General features: G+C 38.5%; 1 protein-coding gene across 6 annotated transcripts in view; it reads left to right on the top strand.

The window, feature by feature from the left end:
- Positions 1-17838, top strand: part of LOC129359557 (septin-7) — a 35600-nt gene extending 17762 nt beyond the window's left edge. For all 6 annotated transcript variants that reach the window (XM_055029206.1, XM_055029216.1, XM_055029245.1 and 3 more), the window contains 10 exons: positions 5799-5899; positions 5976-6110; positions 8810-8927; positions 9485-9577; positions 9824-9920; positions 13810-13861; positions 14740-14865; positions 15082-15217; positions 15478-15623; positions 16025-17838. In XM_055029206.1, coding sequence (XP_054885181.1) covers positions 5799-5899; positions 5976-6110; positions 8810-8927; positions 9485-9577; positions 9824-9920; positions 13810-13861; positions 14740-14865; positions 15082-15217; positions 15478-15623; positions 16025-16064 — 1044 coding nt within the window. In that variant the 3' untranslated portion in view covers positions 16065-17838. The remainder of the gene's footprint in view (positions 1-5798; positions 5900-5975; positions 6111-8809; positions 8928-9484; positions 9578-9823; positions 9921-13809; positions 13862-14739; positions 14866-15081; positions 15218-15477; positions 15624-16024) is intronic.
- Positions 17839-18712: the final 874 nt, after the last annotated feature.

Genomic DNA, 18712 nt, shown 5'->3' with positions numbered 1-18712 from the left:
AGTCCAGACTCTTTATGAAGAAAATTGTACTAGGGGCTGATTTTTACCAGGCCAGTTTTTAGTTTTGTTCAAAATCAAATTTCTTTACATACAAATCTTTCTTTAGATTAGATATTTGAAAGTGTTACTCTTATAACAAGTTATTTCTGCAAAATGCAAATCTTTAACACTATCTTTTTCTCTTGGTCAGTGATCGTTTTAACGTATTCACAGTGTTGTTGTTTTATTCTCTTTTTGTTTTTAAGCTCTGCAAAGCACGTTGTGTTACACTTGACCATTTAAAAAGTGCCCTAGAAAGTTTATTTAATTGAAGTGACTGGCACAGCAGTCTACCCTATTTTCTGATGAATTATATTAAAGATTACTCTTCACCCCATGGTGAATGAAAATATTAGTTTCATTTTCTTCATTTTTGAACCCTAATAAAGCAGGCGTTACGGAAATCCCAGCATACATTTTGCCTCAAACTCTGTCTCCTGCCAAAACTAACAGATAAAGCTGTGAAGCTCAGATCAGTTAATCCAGCCAAGCTTTTTAACATTATTTTGGTCGAAATATGTATGAGGCACGGATTAAAATCGCTTTTCTTGTGGTCTCTTAAAAGCTTTAAAAGTATCATAAGAATGGACTTTGTAAACCAAAAAAAAAAAAAAAAAACTCGACCCAGCTTGTGGTTGCGGTTGCAGTATTTTGATGGACAACAAACTGAGTCGTTGGTTGTTGAGTGTGAAGATCAAAAATAAACCAGCCAAAGTTGAAGGAATGCACCAGTACGTCCAAGTCAGACATTACAGCTGCCAAGTTTTACAGATGTTTATCAGCGCAACATTATGAAGGGCAATATTTATGACTTAATTTGAAAGCCCTACCACAAATTCGGACTACTTTGATGCACATTGTCTGTGTTGTAAATGTGAAATGTATCATTTAGTTATTCTTGAATTTGTCTTTATATCCAAGGGAATTCAGCCCTCCTCCCTAAAAGTGACCAAAGATATAGGAATGATGAGTTAGATATCTGCAAAAATGTCGGCACCATACATTCCTGAGTTGTGACAGAGTCTTTGCAGACGTTTTGTGTGGTTTCTGCCTGCAGCAACTCGATAACATAATGTCGAGTCAGGGAGTATGAAAAGGTCAAAGACAACAGACATTTCTGACAGCTTTGTTTCCAGTAATTCTGTCTTTAAAAGACAGGAGAAACTTAATGTGGTGAGGGTTAAAAGATCAGCTCTGAAAGGAGACTCCTCTAGTCACTAAACTAAAGGTCCCGGCTGGTTTTCTGGCTCACTAGCTTAAAATGCTAAAAAGATATTTTTGATTTGATCAGTTGAGACACAATTGACTTTAAGAACTATATATTTTTTAAATGAAACAATGCAGATCATCAGTTCAACCAAGCTTACATGGTCATATTATTTCAGATCTTTTTTATGTAAACCAGTTAGTCTTGCGATTTGTCCAAAAGCAGTCTAATAACAGCAAAATCAATGATTGGAGAAACCTAAAAGACAAAAGAACTAATGTTGAGGATTACTGTGGTCTGAATTGAGGCTGCTTTTGACAGATGAATCTCTGCTCAACCAACTGTTTCGGAAAACAAAATCAGTTTTTGTGCACTACATTTTACTTTTGTTGAAGCACAAGCAAAAATAAGACACAGCGGTGCTGCAGAATAAGAAAAACAGTTGGGGCAAAGGAGGATGGAGGAACTAAGAGGAAAACTGCCACAAGGCTCAGTTGTGTCCTTTTATGGTTATGACAAACTAAAGAGGAGAAGGCAGGCTGCTGATGGAAGAAAGGATAGAGGAAAGAAGGAAGAGAAGAAATTTGTTAAAAGGAACAAGTTAAGGAATTTTGGAGGAAACCACCAGGAAGTGGGCGACAACAATAGAAGCAAAAGGAAAGTGAAGGAGTTTGAAGAAAGGAGAGGAAGAAGCAATGATGGGGGAGGAAGGCATCAAACATGGTATAGTTGGTGTTCGTCAGAAGGTATTGGGAATGATGGGTTTATAAGATGTGACAGGATTTAAAATGAAAATGTGGCATCTGGTCGGAGATCGATTATATCTCCCTGAGGTTTGTGTGGGTCACTTTAAGGGCAGAAATGTTCTCACGAACCATCACACCATTTTGTCAATCCTTCATCAGCCTTTGCCTTAAAGCTGGAAAACCGCCCTGTGTGGTTAATAAATCCTGTGGCCAAATCACAAACCCCGGCCCACACACTCGTAAATCCCGTTTATAAAAGAACTTCAACTCTAACTTATACTTTTTTACACCAGCACTGCGTTGTCTTTAGACCTAGACACAAACAAGTATCCCCCACACAAACACACACAGGCCCCACAGCTTTTCCTTCTCTGAAAGGATGCTATTCAGTTTGCTGCTCAGCTGATTAGAAGTGCCTCTGTGTGGGTTGGTGAGTGAGAAAACTCATCTGCACTGTGTAATCGTTCAGAAAGAATCAGTTTGTGCTATCTAGATCACCGTTTAATTCAAATTACAAGCCTGGTTGTAATTCTTCACATTTTCTGAGGTCCCTTCAGCTGCTTGGCTTTTTCTACTTAGCAAATGGTTTAAATGAAAATAAATAAGAAGGACATTCACTTTTAAAATGTCAAGCTGCATCTTAGTTTAGAACCAATCAGAATAGCAAATAAAAATTCAAACTGGGAGGAAGAATAGCAGCTGTAAAACATTGTAAACACAGCAGGCTAGATAAGACTATTAAAATATACACAATATTTGCAGAGACGTTATTTGCTCATTTGTCTGTTGAGATGCTACCAGTAAAAATTTGAGAAAAACCTTTATTAACTTGATTTATTGGTGTCGCATTCTGTGCCCGTGGGCGTTAAATCTAATCATAAGCCATGGCATGTAAATTCACCACCAGATTTGTCAGATATTTGAGTGTATGCTGGGATCAGCCAGTGTTCCCACAGATTCATCAGTCATTGGTCCTACAATCATTACCACACCCAATATCTACGCCTGTTGTACATAAATGAGACCCAGTTTGCTTTCCCAATCTCATATTGTTTGACTAAGTGGTGATGGCTGCCTTTAATTTAATTCATTTTTAAGTCTTGCACTGCAGTGAATCATAACTTCTCATTATACTGAAACAGAGAAAGTTGTGTTTAGTTTTCAAGCAGCTGCCAAATCTAAAATATGACCTGCTGCACATACTGTAGATGACATTTGCCTTTGCATCTCTTCAGCATAGCAGCTTTATCACAATCAAGTCAGTGCATGAGAACAATGCTGCATTCACTGTCTTTGACTGAAGAACCTTCACCTCCCTCTTCCCATGCATGCTGTGACTGTGGCGTGGGTTTATGTTCTCCCCTCCAAGTAGGAGTTGGTGTCTGCAGGCGTGTTGGAAAAGGCCTCTGTGGTCTGAGGCTGACCGGCTCAGAGTATTTATATTACAGAAAAATCTACCATGTTTTGTCGCTCACAGATCAGATTTCTTTTTAAATGATGCTTTAGGGCCTGAGGGGAAATTTTTGAGGCTTTCTCCCAATCTGTTTTCCCTTACGGAAATGGTTGAAATAGCCGATTTGGTTTTGGGACGGCTGACATTTCACGCACAAACACGTTCATTTGAACACACATGACGTGTGATCAGTCAAACTCAGATATGTCAAATGACTGTGGTGCATGATATATATGCTCAGTTATAAAGTCCGACAGATTATCTCAGGGTTTGTGGAAACCCAAGAATGTTTGTGTTGGAGTTAAAAGGCCGTAGTTCAAGTTTAAAGGGTGATCTGAAAATAACCAGATGGGCCTGTGAAAGTATGCAAGGCAGCAAAAAGCAACAAAGAATCTGTGTGACTGAGGAGCAGCTTTTCTGCTTCAACCTGAGGCCACTTGAACGAATCAATCCATTTTTTAATCTTTACTTTTTCTGACTTGAGTGTATTGTGGCACAATAAAGCTAATAATGAAGTTAATCATGCCAGTTTTTACAATTTCACTTAAACTATTTAAAGGTCACTATTGCATACTAGTCATAATATAATTGCATTTTTAGTCAAATCTATTATGAAAAAATGGCTTTGGATATCAATCATTGCCCACCTGTTTCGTGGCTTATCCCAAAAAAATAACACACCCTATTACTTAAGTACACCACCTTTTGCTTTGATTACACTGTCATTGAGGCAATAGGTCTCTGAAATATAATTTATTTCCATCCATTTCATTTTATTTTTCAGTAGAATCTTGTTGAGAAGATGTGAGAGGCAGATTGCAGCACAAATTCTTCTACAGCACATTCCACCATCTATAAATAGGGTTAAAGTTTGGACACTTGGGTGACCAATCCATTGGTGAGCAGGAGCTGTGGTTAAAAACTCATTGCTGGGTGAAACATAATAATCCATGCTGTAACCGTCCAATGGGAGACTCTTACATATTTCCTTTATTAACTCCAGGTGGTTACTGTTTTATGTGGAAATGTATAATGTATAAATCCAGCATCCAGACTGCTCTCCTCTGGAGTCAGCTCTGTTTTTTTTCTCTCAGTGAATCTTCCACAGAAGTGTATGCAAGAATGCAAATAGTCTGCAAAAAATTTCAAGCTATTTCCCTAACTGGATGCTAGCTTAGAAATGCGGCCTGGGAATTCATCAGTTAGTTTTCAGATGTAGGGAATGTCTGAGCATGTTGAAGAGTTTCTTACACATCGTTTTTTATTGTCTTCAGTTTGGATACAGTTGAGTAAACATGATTCAATTTTTAAGTAGAAATGAGTCAGTCAGACTTATGCCTTTCTAAACTGGCTGTGAACAGGACGGCAAGTTTCCAAACCGTATAGTCTTTGGATGGCGTTCTCCTCTGCTCTCTGGACAAACATTTCTCCGCTCTTCTCATTTCCAGCTGTGAGAGTGCATGTCCAGAATGTCTACTATGAAACGCATGTCTAAACAGAACAAAGTCCAAAAAAAGTTGCCTTCACATGCTGCTAACCGGTATTAATTAGAGAAAATAACCTGAATATGTGTCATTGTGAATAAACTTTGTATTGATTTATTGAATTTGGAAATGGAGGGACGTGAAATAGTAATTACCTTTAATTTTGTTTTACAGAACAGACAACAGTATTTCTCACCTCTCAAAAGGTCTTTGTTGATTGACTCTAAATTCTCAAAATACTGTTAACTCTTGAATACACATCCTTCAAATAAATATACATGCCATAAATGTTCCTATGCTGTCCAGAAGAGTAGAGGATTTGATTTAAGAGTTTACAAAGTTTGGAATAGTAGGAAAAAATATTTGCATTTCCAGACTTTATGTCCATGTCTAAACGATGTTTCCTTTCCATCCATCGTTTAACTAATTTTTTGGGCCAACCTCCATCCGTGTTCTTCCTCATCCATCCTTCCACCTTTTCATTGAATTATGCACATTGGACCATCGCCTACACCCAGTTCAGTGCTCATTGGGTGTGTTCCAATAAGATAATTTTATCCAATTTTGATATCTGATTTTAATATAAAATTATTGTTTTGGCCGATAACATATATCAACCAGTGTTATATAATTGATATTTCACTTGCCTTTCGACACCTTAAAAAAGAAACGGCGACACCACTGACTTCACCTCTGCTTCAGTTAAACTCCCCAATATCCTGCTCTTTATCACTAACACTGGTATATGACCAAATAAACCGATTTTCCTTTCTGTTGATTGTCTGTACCCCAAGACGGGGGGTAGGAAGTCTGTAGATTATTGTCGGTGCAGTCACATTTATTAACAAAAGTGTGTTTGTGTGTTTTAGGTAGAGCAGTCTAAAGTTTTGATCAAGGAAGGCGGCGTCCAGCTGACACTAACCATCGTGGACACGCCAGGTTTTGGAGATGCGGTGGACAACAGCAATTGGTACAAAATGCGGATAGTCGCATGTTTTCACCTTTTTTCAGTATTCCTTTCTGATCTGTTTCCTCCATCTCACCAGCTGGCAGCCCGTCATAAATTATATCGACAGCAAGTTTGAGGACTTCCTGAACGCAGAGTCGAGGGTGAACCGTAGATCCATGCCGGATAACAGAGTTCACTGCTGCCTGTATTTCATAGCGCCTTCTGGACATGGGTGAGTACAGAATGAAATATGAGCTGATCTGAGACTTTTATTTGGAGGAAGTGATTTCAATATGGCCACCATGTTTGTCTGGACACCATCGTACGGAAGGATGTAGGGAATGTTCGCACGTCCTTGTGTTACAGATGATGAGGCAGTCGGCCAAGGTTTGTCCCACAAAGGTTATATAACCTAGTTCTGCTCATGCTCAGAAAAGATCCGCTCACCATCACTGAATCAGCCAATTAGAATGGAGATGCTCACAAAGGCAGACAAATGCCTTCTTCTGTCATCTTGAAACTTGTGTGTGTGTGCAGCTGTGGATTTGTACAACTTTAAATCCATCCATCCGCTTTTGCTTTAAGGAGGGATTTGAATGATCCCTGGAGTGTGAATAAATCTCTGGAGTTTAATCTCCTGCCAGGTGTGTAATTTGCATTAATATGTAAATATTTGAATGGCAGCAGCCACAGTGTGTCATACATGTTCCTGTCTGTTAAATTGGCAGAATTTTTCAGCATGTAGATTAACTCAGCTGCACAATAATGCAGAGCAAATAGACCATGCATTACTGCTTAAATTGCTTAGTTTGTGCAGAGCTTTTAACAATAGAATTATGAGAGTGCATGCAAAATAACTCCTGCACTTTAAAAACTGTAAAAATGCACACAAGTGGCTATATTTCTGTCCTAGATATATATTAATATGTTGTTCAGACTTTCAAAATTGTAAATAATCAGGTTAATTTTTTCAACAGACCCTCTAAATGTTTTTGACTGTAACTTCAGAGACGTGGACGAAAGTGCAGTTTCAAAGCTCCTGCCTTTTCCCTTTTAAATCTTGTCCGCCAAACAGCTGAAACGCACTCCTGAGCCGCTCCTTCCTCAATTCACAGAAAGCTGTAAAATTTGAAAATGTATAAATCTTGTTTTAGAGGTAAGCTCCAGGCATGTTTCCAGGCTCGACCGGCTTCCAATGGGTGGATTTCCAAAAAAGTTCCATCAGTGGATGAAATTTTGTCTGGCTGAAATGGGTTTTATTGATGGTTTCTTAAATCACTGCCAGTGTTTTCAGCTAATTTATGAGTTCTAATTTACAGAAATTTTTGAACACTCAATATTTTGTCTCCCTTAAGTCTGAGCGCAGACAACCTGACTCCTGTTTTATCTGGAGCTGCTTACACTCAAATCGCTTTTGGATCAGCAGGACACAAACTTCATCAACGTCTTCCTTTTGTCTGCTGCACACATCTTGTCAATTATAGCTGCTTTTGGATGAGCTGCCACAGTTGAATACACACACAAATCAGGCATTGTTTAATTGCGTAAATAGAAATAACTGCATCCATACAGACTCCACTGTTTACTGTCTATTTAATCAAATACAATTGTTTTCACTGTAATGGAGCACATATTTGCCTTCCTACACCAGCTCTCTGAGTTCATTGTGTCAGGCGACACAACTAAGCAGAAGACTTATTTGACATTCAGTAGTGAAGACCCTGCAGGGACAGACGGCTTGTTTGTTCTCTTCTTTTGTTTTGGTCCAACTTTCTGTTCTCTGTGGCCCTCTGCTGGCGACCCACTGCACTGCAACTTCTTTGCAAAGTGGTGCAATGAGTAGGAAGGTTTAGATTCATTAATGTGGATTTATTTTTACTGTGAGTAACACTGCCTGACAACACTGCTGACCCCAAGTAAAGTTCACTGATGAATGTGGCAGGTCAGCATTTAATTGAGCCTGAATCTTCAGACTCGAGCTCCGGACACAGACTACAGAGTCTGTGTCTCATTTGGAGCTTGTGTGTTTGTACAAACGTTTTAGTACTCTATCATTGTCACACTTGTCAATAACAAGTATATACCAGTCACATATTACAAGTATGTTTCCATTGGTTTAGCAACCTGCAGAGCAACAAATCAAATTAGACAAAAAAAAACTGTAGAAAGATGCAGCTTTATGTTGACATTTTATATATATTTTTTTTAAAATTACAAATTGTGAGGAATGATGTCACACACTTTCTTGGGCATGTGCAGCGCAGTTCCTCTCAATCTTATCCAAAGCAGGATCAGAGCAGGAGGAGTGCTTAAAAGCTGTTTCCTCTTAAGCACTCCTCCTCGAGCTATTGCTGAAACATCCCAATGTCACCAAAACCCTCATCTGCCCACCACCTGCGCTACTCGGCGTCATCTTGCAATCCTTTTGAATTCAGTTCTAGATTTTTTGGACCAAAGACATGCCTTGACAGACTAAATTAACAGAGTACTACCAATTACTATACATTAGTAATAATATTACATATTAACAGGATAGTTCCAGATAATCCTCACTGCTTTGGCTACATTCAAATAACCTCCTTAAACCTCATATGCTTGTCATCATCCTGTGGTATTTAATGTTCTGTGCAGAGGGTAATAATTAGTCACTCAGAGTTGAGTCATAGAATATTTAGTAGATTATCATAGGCAGTATTATTCTCATGTATTCTCACTGTCCAGACCAGTCAGAGATTTGACCAGGTGAAATGCATTTTACTTCTCTGCCTATAAATCTTCAAAGCTAATTAAAAAATAAAACTCAGTAAATATAACTTAATACAAGGAGATAAACTTCCGTACACATTGTGACACATTAGAATGAATGAAGGTCGGAATGTTAATTACCTCCTTTTGACTTTAATACTTTCCTGTTTCTTTTCTCCACTTCAGTTTAAAGCCTCTGGATATTGAATTCATGAAGAGGCTCCACGACAAAGTCAACGTCATTCCTCTTATCGCAAAAGCAGACACACTGACCCCGGAGGAGTGTCAGCTGTTTAAAAAGCAGGTTTGTGTTGGCCATATATTACTTGATATGAAACATCATTTATCACAATTTAAGTCCAAAAGTATTTATGCCGTTACAAAACGGCTCAAGCTGAATATTTTTGTCTTATCATTAGAAAGCATCTAATGATAAGACATTAGACGTCTTTGAATGTCTTTGAACAGTTTCATGTTGATTACTTCTTTTTATTTTTAAAAATCACAGCTGGTGTTGGACAGGTAGAGACTTATGCTTAGTAGTCTGCTTGTTTATAAGACTGCTGTAAGGTGTGTGTGTGTTTGTATGGCTTAAGATCCTGGTTTTAAAAATAAGCCTTAAAAAAAAATCTTCCAACAAAAAAAACGGCAAGATGCCTTTTATTGACCTCTATAAGTTAGAGGAAAATGAAGGCAAATGATTTCTTATATCTCAAGGAAATGTTTTCTAACAAATCACAAACTTTTTCTGAAAATGTCAAAACTGTCTTTATTCTGACTTTTAACCAATTTAAGCTTCGTACTGTATCTCATGTCTTTGGGTCTCATATCTTTGATTCTGAGTCGCTCACTCAATTGCAGATCATGAAAGAGATTCAGGAGCACAAAATAAAGATTTACGAGTTCCCCGACACTGAGGACGACGAGGACAACAAGCTCATCCGAAAGATCAAGGTAATTGTTATTATTGGGTCACTATTACATATCACTTCTGATACAACATTTTATAATTTAGAAGCACCATGGTGACACAAATATGTAAAGAATAACAAAATAGGTTTAAATTTTTGTGAGATGAGTTGTCGATGCAAAACTTAGTTCAAAACTAATTAGACTATCACATGGTTATCAAGACTGTAAATTCTGAAATACACCTTGTTTGTTTGTTTGTATGTCGCTGTTGTTGTTCTCTCCTTTTAGGAAAAGATGCCTTTGGCTGTGGTCGGCAGCAACGTGGTTGTAGAGGTGAACGGCAAGAAGGTCAGAGGTCGCCAGTACCCATGGGGCGTGGCAGAAGGTATGTTCACTCAGGGCCAGGTTTGAACGAGAGCAAAAAGGCTCTGAGTTTTTAAACGACACAGGCGACTAGAAGCAGTGTTTAGCTAAACCAAACGGATGAGAAACCCACGTAGTGTTTTAAGTTTCTCTAAGGTTTCTAATTTGGCTCTGTGTGAACTCGCACTGCACTCTGTCAGCCAGGGAGTCGTGCCAGAAAGAGCCTCAAACATGTCGCTGTTTAAAGATGGAAGTGTTTGGGAAGTATCCCACAGGCCGTACTTCCTGTTTGGACGGATGAGGCATGATTTTTCCAGAAAGAATGGCACAGAATGCATGTTCTCCACAGTGACCCTTTGTGTCCACTCTGTGCGTTTATCACCGGGTAATGCATTAACTTGTCAAAATGTTGATCAGCCAAACCTTATTTAGAGCTGCTATGATTGTTTAAGGAATTATTTACAAGTACATATAGAGTCCATATTCAGCATAGCGATAGGACAATTTGAAACTATTCTTCAAAACTAATTTACCACAGATTTGAAGTGTGTAGTGTTGCATTTTGACAAGTGAGAGGTTATCCAGTTAGTAATTTCCCACCTCCCTTTCCCTTCTGCACCGGTGTACACACTTGTTTGGTAGAGTTGATCCTGGTAGGGATTCTGGAAAAGGAGAAAAGACCCGGAGTCCTCTGGTATCTCACACATCCTCACAACCAGCCACTACGAACTGTTCCTCTTTTCCTTTTTGTCGATGATGTTTCAGAAAGTCGGTACTTTGTTTATTAAGAAAATAAAGTGAAATACCATTTTTGTTACTTTGTGGTTGACCATGTATCAGTCTTTCACTGTTTCATTCTTTCTTTTCTCTCTTTTTTTTTTCCTTTTTTATTTTTGTTCTTTGTCTACTCTATTCCATGACTGACAGAGGGCATTTTTGGTAAACAAAACCATCTTTCACTTTATTTCATTCTCACTTTTTACCCCCACACCTCTTGCCTCGATGTAAACTCCCACCCCCCTCCTGTCAGAATCTGCCCATCCCTCTTTTTCACTTTTCATTTGCTTTGCTGTCACATCATCAGGCTGATGGTCCAACCAATGCTCGAATCAGACTTGGGATATAAACTAAAAGTCTCCTGAATACATCAGTAAATGAATTGTGCGTAATCTCTGACATAAACTTATCTAGATGAATCTAGATTACATTTGCCTTTCAGATCGGTCTCAACGAGCTCGTGCATTAGTCCTAGTTCTCCCAGCAATTTGCTTCCGTCTTTTTGAAGTATTACAAGATCCTGCAAGGTGCTTTTCCTGATGCTGCTTGCTGACACAGTGTGCAAACTGTCTGATTGAAAAAGAGCTGAAAGATCATTTTTAAGCAGTAAAAGTCTTGGATCTGCCCAGAGATGAGGTTTATTCCCAGGTCTGATGCTGTAAATAGTCATGGAGAGAACCAGAGGCTGTTTTGTGCTGAATCCCCATCTGCAACAGAAACGTCACCCTAACGTTGCGGTTTCCTTCTTTGCTCCCAGGGCGTTTAAACACATCGCCATCGCTCTTAAACGTGAGCCCCAATTCACCCTGCAGCTCAGCTTGCGACGCCGCAGACTGAGCTGAATGGTGCGGAGGGAGGATGGTGAGAAGGCCCTGCTGTATCTTTGGATCAAGGACTGGAATCCAACATGCGCTAACACATTGCTTATAGTTTCATGAGTAACTGAGGGTATGTTGGTGTACCAGAAAGCCATGTAGCAGCTCACTTAGGGAAGTAAGAAAACATGTGGCTTGTCATAAATGTTCACTCATTAGCATTCACAGAGTTTGAATGTTAGAGCTTTAACTTGGTGGGAAGACGTCGTGCTCAAATGTAGTTCTGCATGTATTAAATAAAAGGCTCTCCTCTTTTTTCATTTAACTAATGCAGTTCATCATCATAGCCTAAGTGAACCCAGTCTAGTATATAAAAACACTGAAAATACCTGATTCATTTTGAACTGTATTCTGATTGATTCACTTTTTAAAAATTATATCAGATAACCAAGCAGTCGCAGCAATCAGGTGTTTTCTGTCATTTATTAATAAATAAGATCTTTATTTTCATAGTGGAAACTTTTTTTTTCTTTGACCTTCTGCCCCCCCCCAAATAGCTCCTCTTCCTGGTCCCTTACTGAGGCTTGCACCCCCTGCTGGTCATGCACAGAACCTCCTAAAACACCCCCGTCCAACCACCATGCCCCCCCCCTACAGAGACCTGTGCTCCTTAGCCACTCAGTTTGGTCACATGCAGGTTTTGGTGTTTGAGCCGGGCTGAATCTGGGCCAAATGCTGGCCAGTTCTGGGCCACGTGTGAGCCGCACCAATCCCAGCAGCTCCAGACCCAGATTTAGCCCCTCGCTGGGCGCACAGAGTAACTCAAAAACCGTACCCCTCCCCTTCGTCAGAGCTCCCTCCTCTAGAAGAGACAGGAGGTCAATGGCTGGTTTGGAAGGCCAAGGGCAACGTCAGCTTAAGTTTCATCAATGGTAAGGTGTCCTCTTCCCCCCTCCCCACTGGTGATGATGTGCTGCTGAGTTGGTTGGAGGCTAAACTAGAAGGCGCAACGTTCTGAATGAAGAGGAGGCTTGGAGATCCACCATGTTCAACCTGAGCAGTAGTCTATCTGCAGTCCTTTTCCAGAATCCCGTCTGACCTTATAACCCTGTCGTCTTTGTCTCAGTATAAACCATCTAACGTGTGAGCAGCTGTGTTTACTGTTGTTTCACCCACAACACCTCTGTTTATGTTGCATCTGTGAGTCCAGTAGAGAACTGTGATTGGATGGGACGCTTTTCTTTTCCTACATAAACAAAACTAAAAACATGCGAAAGTTACATTTTTGTATCAAATGCCAGATTCGCTCAACACAATGTCCTGATATTTTATCTGATAAACCAATGCAATGTAAAGTGTAGATGTGAAGTGCATCAGTTAAGTTATGTATATATATATATATATCTATATATATATATATATATATATATATATATATATATATATATATATATATATATATATAATTATATATATAATTGCTGGTTCCTGCGGGTTTGGGTTTAGCATTGTTTGGTCTGTTTTGGCTGGAGTCCAGCAGATTTACCAATTTATGATGAATGATTAGGAGCAAAACTGGAATGATCTGAGTAAGCAGAGGTTTGTCCTCAGTCTGTCCTGTAGGTGGCAGCATTGCACATACTAATACACTCAGAGGCTCATTGACTTTCTGAGTGTTTTGCTCTGGGCTTCTTAGTGACACTGTGAGAAGACTTCAGTCCTGAAACTAGGCTTATTTTAATGAAACCATTCAAACAGTAAAATTTTACTTTTTTCTTTGTTTTTCTCAGGAATCATTTCAGACATGATTGTGGGAGGAAACTGCAGCATATGCTTTAAAATATGAATGAAAAACTCTAGATGAAACCATCCTGTCTGATCACAGTCTGTGATCCTGCTGCCCTTTGTTTTCTGTAAACATGTTTCTACAACTGATACGACTCACACCTGACACACTGGCGCCACCTGAACAGACCTCGTTGAATGTAGACCCCTTCCTCTAGAACCGCTGAATGAATGAACACGTTGTCTTCTGTTAGTTTCATAACTATTTCCATTTTAATATCTCTTGTTTTATTGTAACATTACTCAATCCATGCTCTAGCTACTGTAAATAACATCCTGAGCATCGTGTTGGTTTGGAGAGCAAACAAATCCCAGACGACTGGAAATCCACTGCAGAAGCTGTTAGATATTCACGTTTCTGCCTCAGTTTCCTCTGAGACGCACTGAAGCCAGATTTGATGGGAGGCATCAACGTTAAAATGTTTGTGTGTCTCTCACTGCTGCTGCGTTTTCCTCTTTGTTGCTTTGTTTCAGTGGAGAATGGAGAGCACTGCGACTTCACGGTGCTGCGCAACATGCTGATCCGGTGAGAAACACAGCTTTACTTCAGCACTTTGAAGTTTGTCCTGCTGGCTCTGAGTGATCGCTTGGTTTTAGTCCAAGAGATGGATAAAAGAAAGTGCTGCAGGTTCATTAATAGAGAAAAAGTGGGAATTAAGGTTATACACATTTTTCCAAAACATCAATCAGATCAAATGCCTATTTGCTGAGACATTTACAGAAAAGAAAATGTGGGAGTTTTCGGTTTTCAAACATTTATTAAACTAAGTAGAACGATTAGATTTGTAGGAAATCTGTGTTTTATTTATTTTAAATTAGTAGTTTTTAGCCCTATAACAAGCTTCAGTTTTATAAATGACCAAAAAAAAAACTAATTGCATTGAATTATCTGTTATTACATTTATGGATTAATGGGAAATGCTTTTTATTTTCTCAGTCATTCTTAAAGGAAAGTTTTTGCTTAGCAAATTTCAAACTGGACAATTCAGAATGATGGGGAAATATCCTCAAAGTGTTTTAATGTAATTTATATATCAAAAATGTCATAAAAACTAAACATTTCATTATTAAAATGCAAATTTTGCACAAATTTCTGTATTTTTTTATAACAATTTAAAAAGAACCTGCAATCATGTCCACAATGGGGTTTTTTATTTTATATCGTACTTTTTAATATATATTTATATATCCATATATTATTTTTGATATCTACTATCTAAGTTCTTGTAGAGGAAGCAGGAGAGGTTATCATGTAAAATGTACTTCTTTTTTTTCCCCTTTTCATCATATTGTAACGTTTTTCCCTCATGCTTTGATTCTTTCATGCATGTTTGAGAAATCCTTTTGTATTGGTGGATTTGGGAGACATTCATGTCTGTTTATTGTCTTTCTGTCCTTCCAAAGGACCCACATGCAGGACCTGAAGGACGTCACCAACAACGTCCACTATGAGAACTATCGCAGTAAGAAGCTGGCCGCCGTCACCTGTAACGGGGTGGACACCTCAAAGGCCAAGGGACAACTCACAAAGTAAGACCTCTGTGTTCAAGATTACACTTGAAAGGAGAAATGACTAAATATCCATGCAGACATGGAAACACTGAAATTCTGCTTGTTATCAGCGATCGCAACGTAAAGCTTGTGGTTTATAGTCGGGCACGTCAGGAGTTACTCAGAGTGTCCGATCAGTTTCTGGGGCCCGCTCTGCGACTGCTTTAATCTTTACTTTATTTCCATGATCCACAGGAGTCCTCTGGCTCAGATGGAGGAGGAGCGCAGGGAGCACGTGATGAAGATGAAGAAGATGGAGGCAGAGATGGAGCAGGTCTTTGAAATGAAGGTCAAGGAGAAGAAGCAGAAGCTGAAGGATTCAGAGTCTGAGGTTGGTGTGCTGCTCATACTGACGGAACTAAAGCTTCAAATCAGTAGGAACTTATTTGAATTAATAAACGTTTTATTACTAAACAAATTAAAAAGAGGCATGGAAATGAGGGTGACAATGAAACTGTTCCACGATCTGTAAATACTGAAAACTGCATCATTCTTGCTAATTCTCATCAGCTCCCATTTTCAACCTTAAGCATCTGGAACTAAGCTTAATTTAGAGTGTCAGAGTGACTCTCTGCTACTTTTAATCCAAAGCTGGAAAGGCGCCACGAGCAGATGAAGAGGAACCTGGAGGCGCAGTACAAAGAGCTGGAGGAGAAGAGGCGAGTGTTTGAGGACGAGAAGGCCAACTGGGAAGCTCAGCAAAGAATCCTGGAGCAGCAGAAACTGGACGCCTCCAAGTCAGTAACACCTTCTGTTCTTCCAAAAAGAGCCAAATACTTGAAGCAATGTTTGAAGTAACTTTATGATCCTCTGCTTACGACAAACAAGTGACCCCCGGGTGACCTTTTTAAGAATTTGACTCACATTTATCCAAAAGTTTAGTCTTATTTTTCATTGGAAATGAAGTCCACTTGCGAAAGGTAGAGTTTATTTGAACATGGATTTTATTGTCCTTCTTATTTACAAATACTGTCTAAAGGCATTAAAAAAATATTCTACACAAATTTTTTATGTAATTCTTCCTAAATTGTGTCTCCCCCCCCTTTCTAAATGTCTTTCATTATTTAAAACATTCACATCTCTAGGTATAAATGTATGTTTTTCTGTCTGTAACATAATTGAATTATTTCTCTCTCAGGACAATGGAGAAGAACAAGAAGAAAGGAAAGATCTTTTAAAGCCCGAGTCGACCTCCCGGTTTGGTTCCAAACTCTTCTTCCTCTCCATCTCCTCTGAAGTCTTCGTCATGTGGGCCTGAGACCGCACGCTCCGTCAGAAATCAGCTTCAACCTCCTCATATCACATGACACACGGGCAGACTCGTCTCTGCAGCGCTTCTGGTTCTCATGAGGAACGCATGTTTGTGCTTTTCTATTTTCCTGTATTTCTAGACAAAGAGGGGACTTCCTCGGAGTTGACACGTGGCAGGGACCATGCATAGCCATTTGTAAACATGTAGTTGTTCACAGGACTGCAGATGAGCGAATGGTTTCTTATGACTGTTGTGAATTTGACATCTTAAACCCTCGCTGAGGGATTTGCAGCGAGGTCGGACAGATGTAGCTCAGAGAAATGCTCCATCAGGATCTGCTTCCTCCAGCTGCAGACAGACTAGATGTTTAACCTGCAGCTGCTGTTGGGTATTATAACATCTCCATCTGACTCAGGATTTGACTTTTTTCAAAGAAAAGAGTAACTAAAACTAGGAAAATCTGATTCTATAACAGTATCTGAGTTTTAAAACGGATGTTGGCAAAAGATTCCCTCCCCGAAATAACCATTTTTGTTTTTTCTTGTTGAAAATGTCTTCTGTTAACAGACGCAAAGATTACATTTAAATGAAATATAATGTTCTCGTATTTACCATTTTTGTCCAGTTAACCAGTTTAAACTAAATCCGTTTACATGATGAATTTCACATTTTTACATCCATAAATTTAAGGATTGCATATTTGTAAAAAAAAAAAAAAAAAAATGTTTCCTTAATAAAACAGAATGATTCATTTCTGCTACGTTTTTCTCAACACATTTCAAATTAAAACCAGTTTCTATAAATTATGAGGTGTGAAGTTGTGGTACTGGCAGGTCGGGGTGTTTAGACATGATTCACTGTGCGGTGGCAGGTGTGTGTTATTTTATCAAATACTCAATAATGTAGAGATTTTTGTTCACCTGAAACAAAACAAAGACGGACGCGTTCTTCTGCTCGCATATATATTTTTACTTCCATCTGTTTAAGACGTTATGCAAAAGCCAAATTGGTGTGAAATTTCTCCTTGTCGCAGTAAATAGAAACATTTTTAATATCGTAGTGTGTGTGTGTGTGTGTGTGAGACGGTTGTCATAGACCTTGAACATTCATCTTCAGATTTTGGCCAAATTACCAAATTCATCTTTATGACCATTTAAAGAAACTTGCCCAATGAACCAAAGTGTTTCTCTTTTTTTTTCCCAAATGAAAAACACACTTTTTGAGTTGATAGACAATAAAGTTCACCTGATTAAAATCTCCAGATTTTTTCTCAGAGTTGTAATGTTTTATTTTCATATGGTTAAAAAAAATACTCTGTGTACAGTTGAATATAAAGTCTTTGATTTTGTTTTGAGTCCATCAATAAAGGGACAAACCTGCAACACATAAAGCATTAACTGTGGGCATATATGAGGCTCCTTCGTTTGTTTCTCTTCCATTCTTTTTTGTTTTGCATCTTAATAAACAATAATATGTAAAAATTTGTCTGTACATCTGTCCCCTTAAAGACCTTTTTCATTACTTTGCATCAAATCTGAGATCATCAGGAACTTCAACGACTGACCCAAATGCATCAGTTTAGCTGTATTTTTTTATTTGTAATATTTTCTATATAAATACTTTTTCTTCTCTTCTTTGTTCATCATGTGTACTGTCTCCTAACTGTACATGGTTAATATTAAAGTTATGCTTTAACAACATCTGCTTCTGGGTGTTTTCCTCTGTTTGCACCTGAATTTTGGAGGGTTTTTTTGTTGTTGTTTTGGAAAAGATGAACAAATTGTGAACATTTAGTTTTGAATTTTTCCAAGCTACTTTAATTTGCATCAAAATAAAGAAGCTTTACTTTGATGCAGGTTGACAGAACCTGCGTTTCTGCTAAAAAAAAAAAAAAGTATCTAGCCATTGTATTTCAGTAATTTACGTTAAAAAGTGAACAGGACTGAGGAAAACATACATTTAATCATTTTTGTTGGCACAGAATATTTTTAAATCGGCTTTCTAAAGTCATTACATATCTACCAAATCAAGATTATTGCAGCGGTTTGTGCCATAATGCAAAACTGGAAATGTTGTAATTTGCCATTTATTTCATGCTCCTCCAAAACTGATATTTTTTTTTATCATTATTCAATATATTTTGTAAAGCACTCTGTGGTTTCTGACCCATAAAAAAATGATATATAAATGAAGTTGATTTGCTCACTCACTAAATTCATGACATTTCACTGTTCTGCAATTTATTAAAGAATCAAGTCTCATTATTGCAAAACAAAAACTTTTAATAGTAAAGTATCAGAAGTAACACTAATATATATTTGTGTGTAATACAAAGTAAAATAATACTTGTTCAGGATATATATACGATCAGTCAAAAATCAGTCAGCTGTTTTGTTTCCTCGGTGATGAACACAAAGTGTCGGGCCTTGCTGAGACGTTCTTCATGCCGTTGGGGTCGAAAGCGAGGCGGACGTGGCGACTTGTTTCGGGGTGTTCAGGAAAGCTCTGATGGCCCATTTCTGGTTCATGTTCACACAGAAGGCTCCTCGCGGGGTGTTGATCCTGCGGAAGGAC

This window comes from Poeciliopsis prolifica, unplaced genomic scaffold (genome assembly GCF_027474105.1).
Source record: "Poeciliopsis prolifica strain line A6 unplaced genomic scaffold, Auburn_PproV2 SCAFFOLD001, whole genome shotgun sequence".
NCBI lineage: Eukaryota > Metazoa > Chordata > Actinopteri > Cyprinodontiformes > Poeciliidae > Poeciliopsis > Poeciliopsis prolifica.
This window is presented reverse-complemented; position numbering and strand designations above follow the sequence as displayed.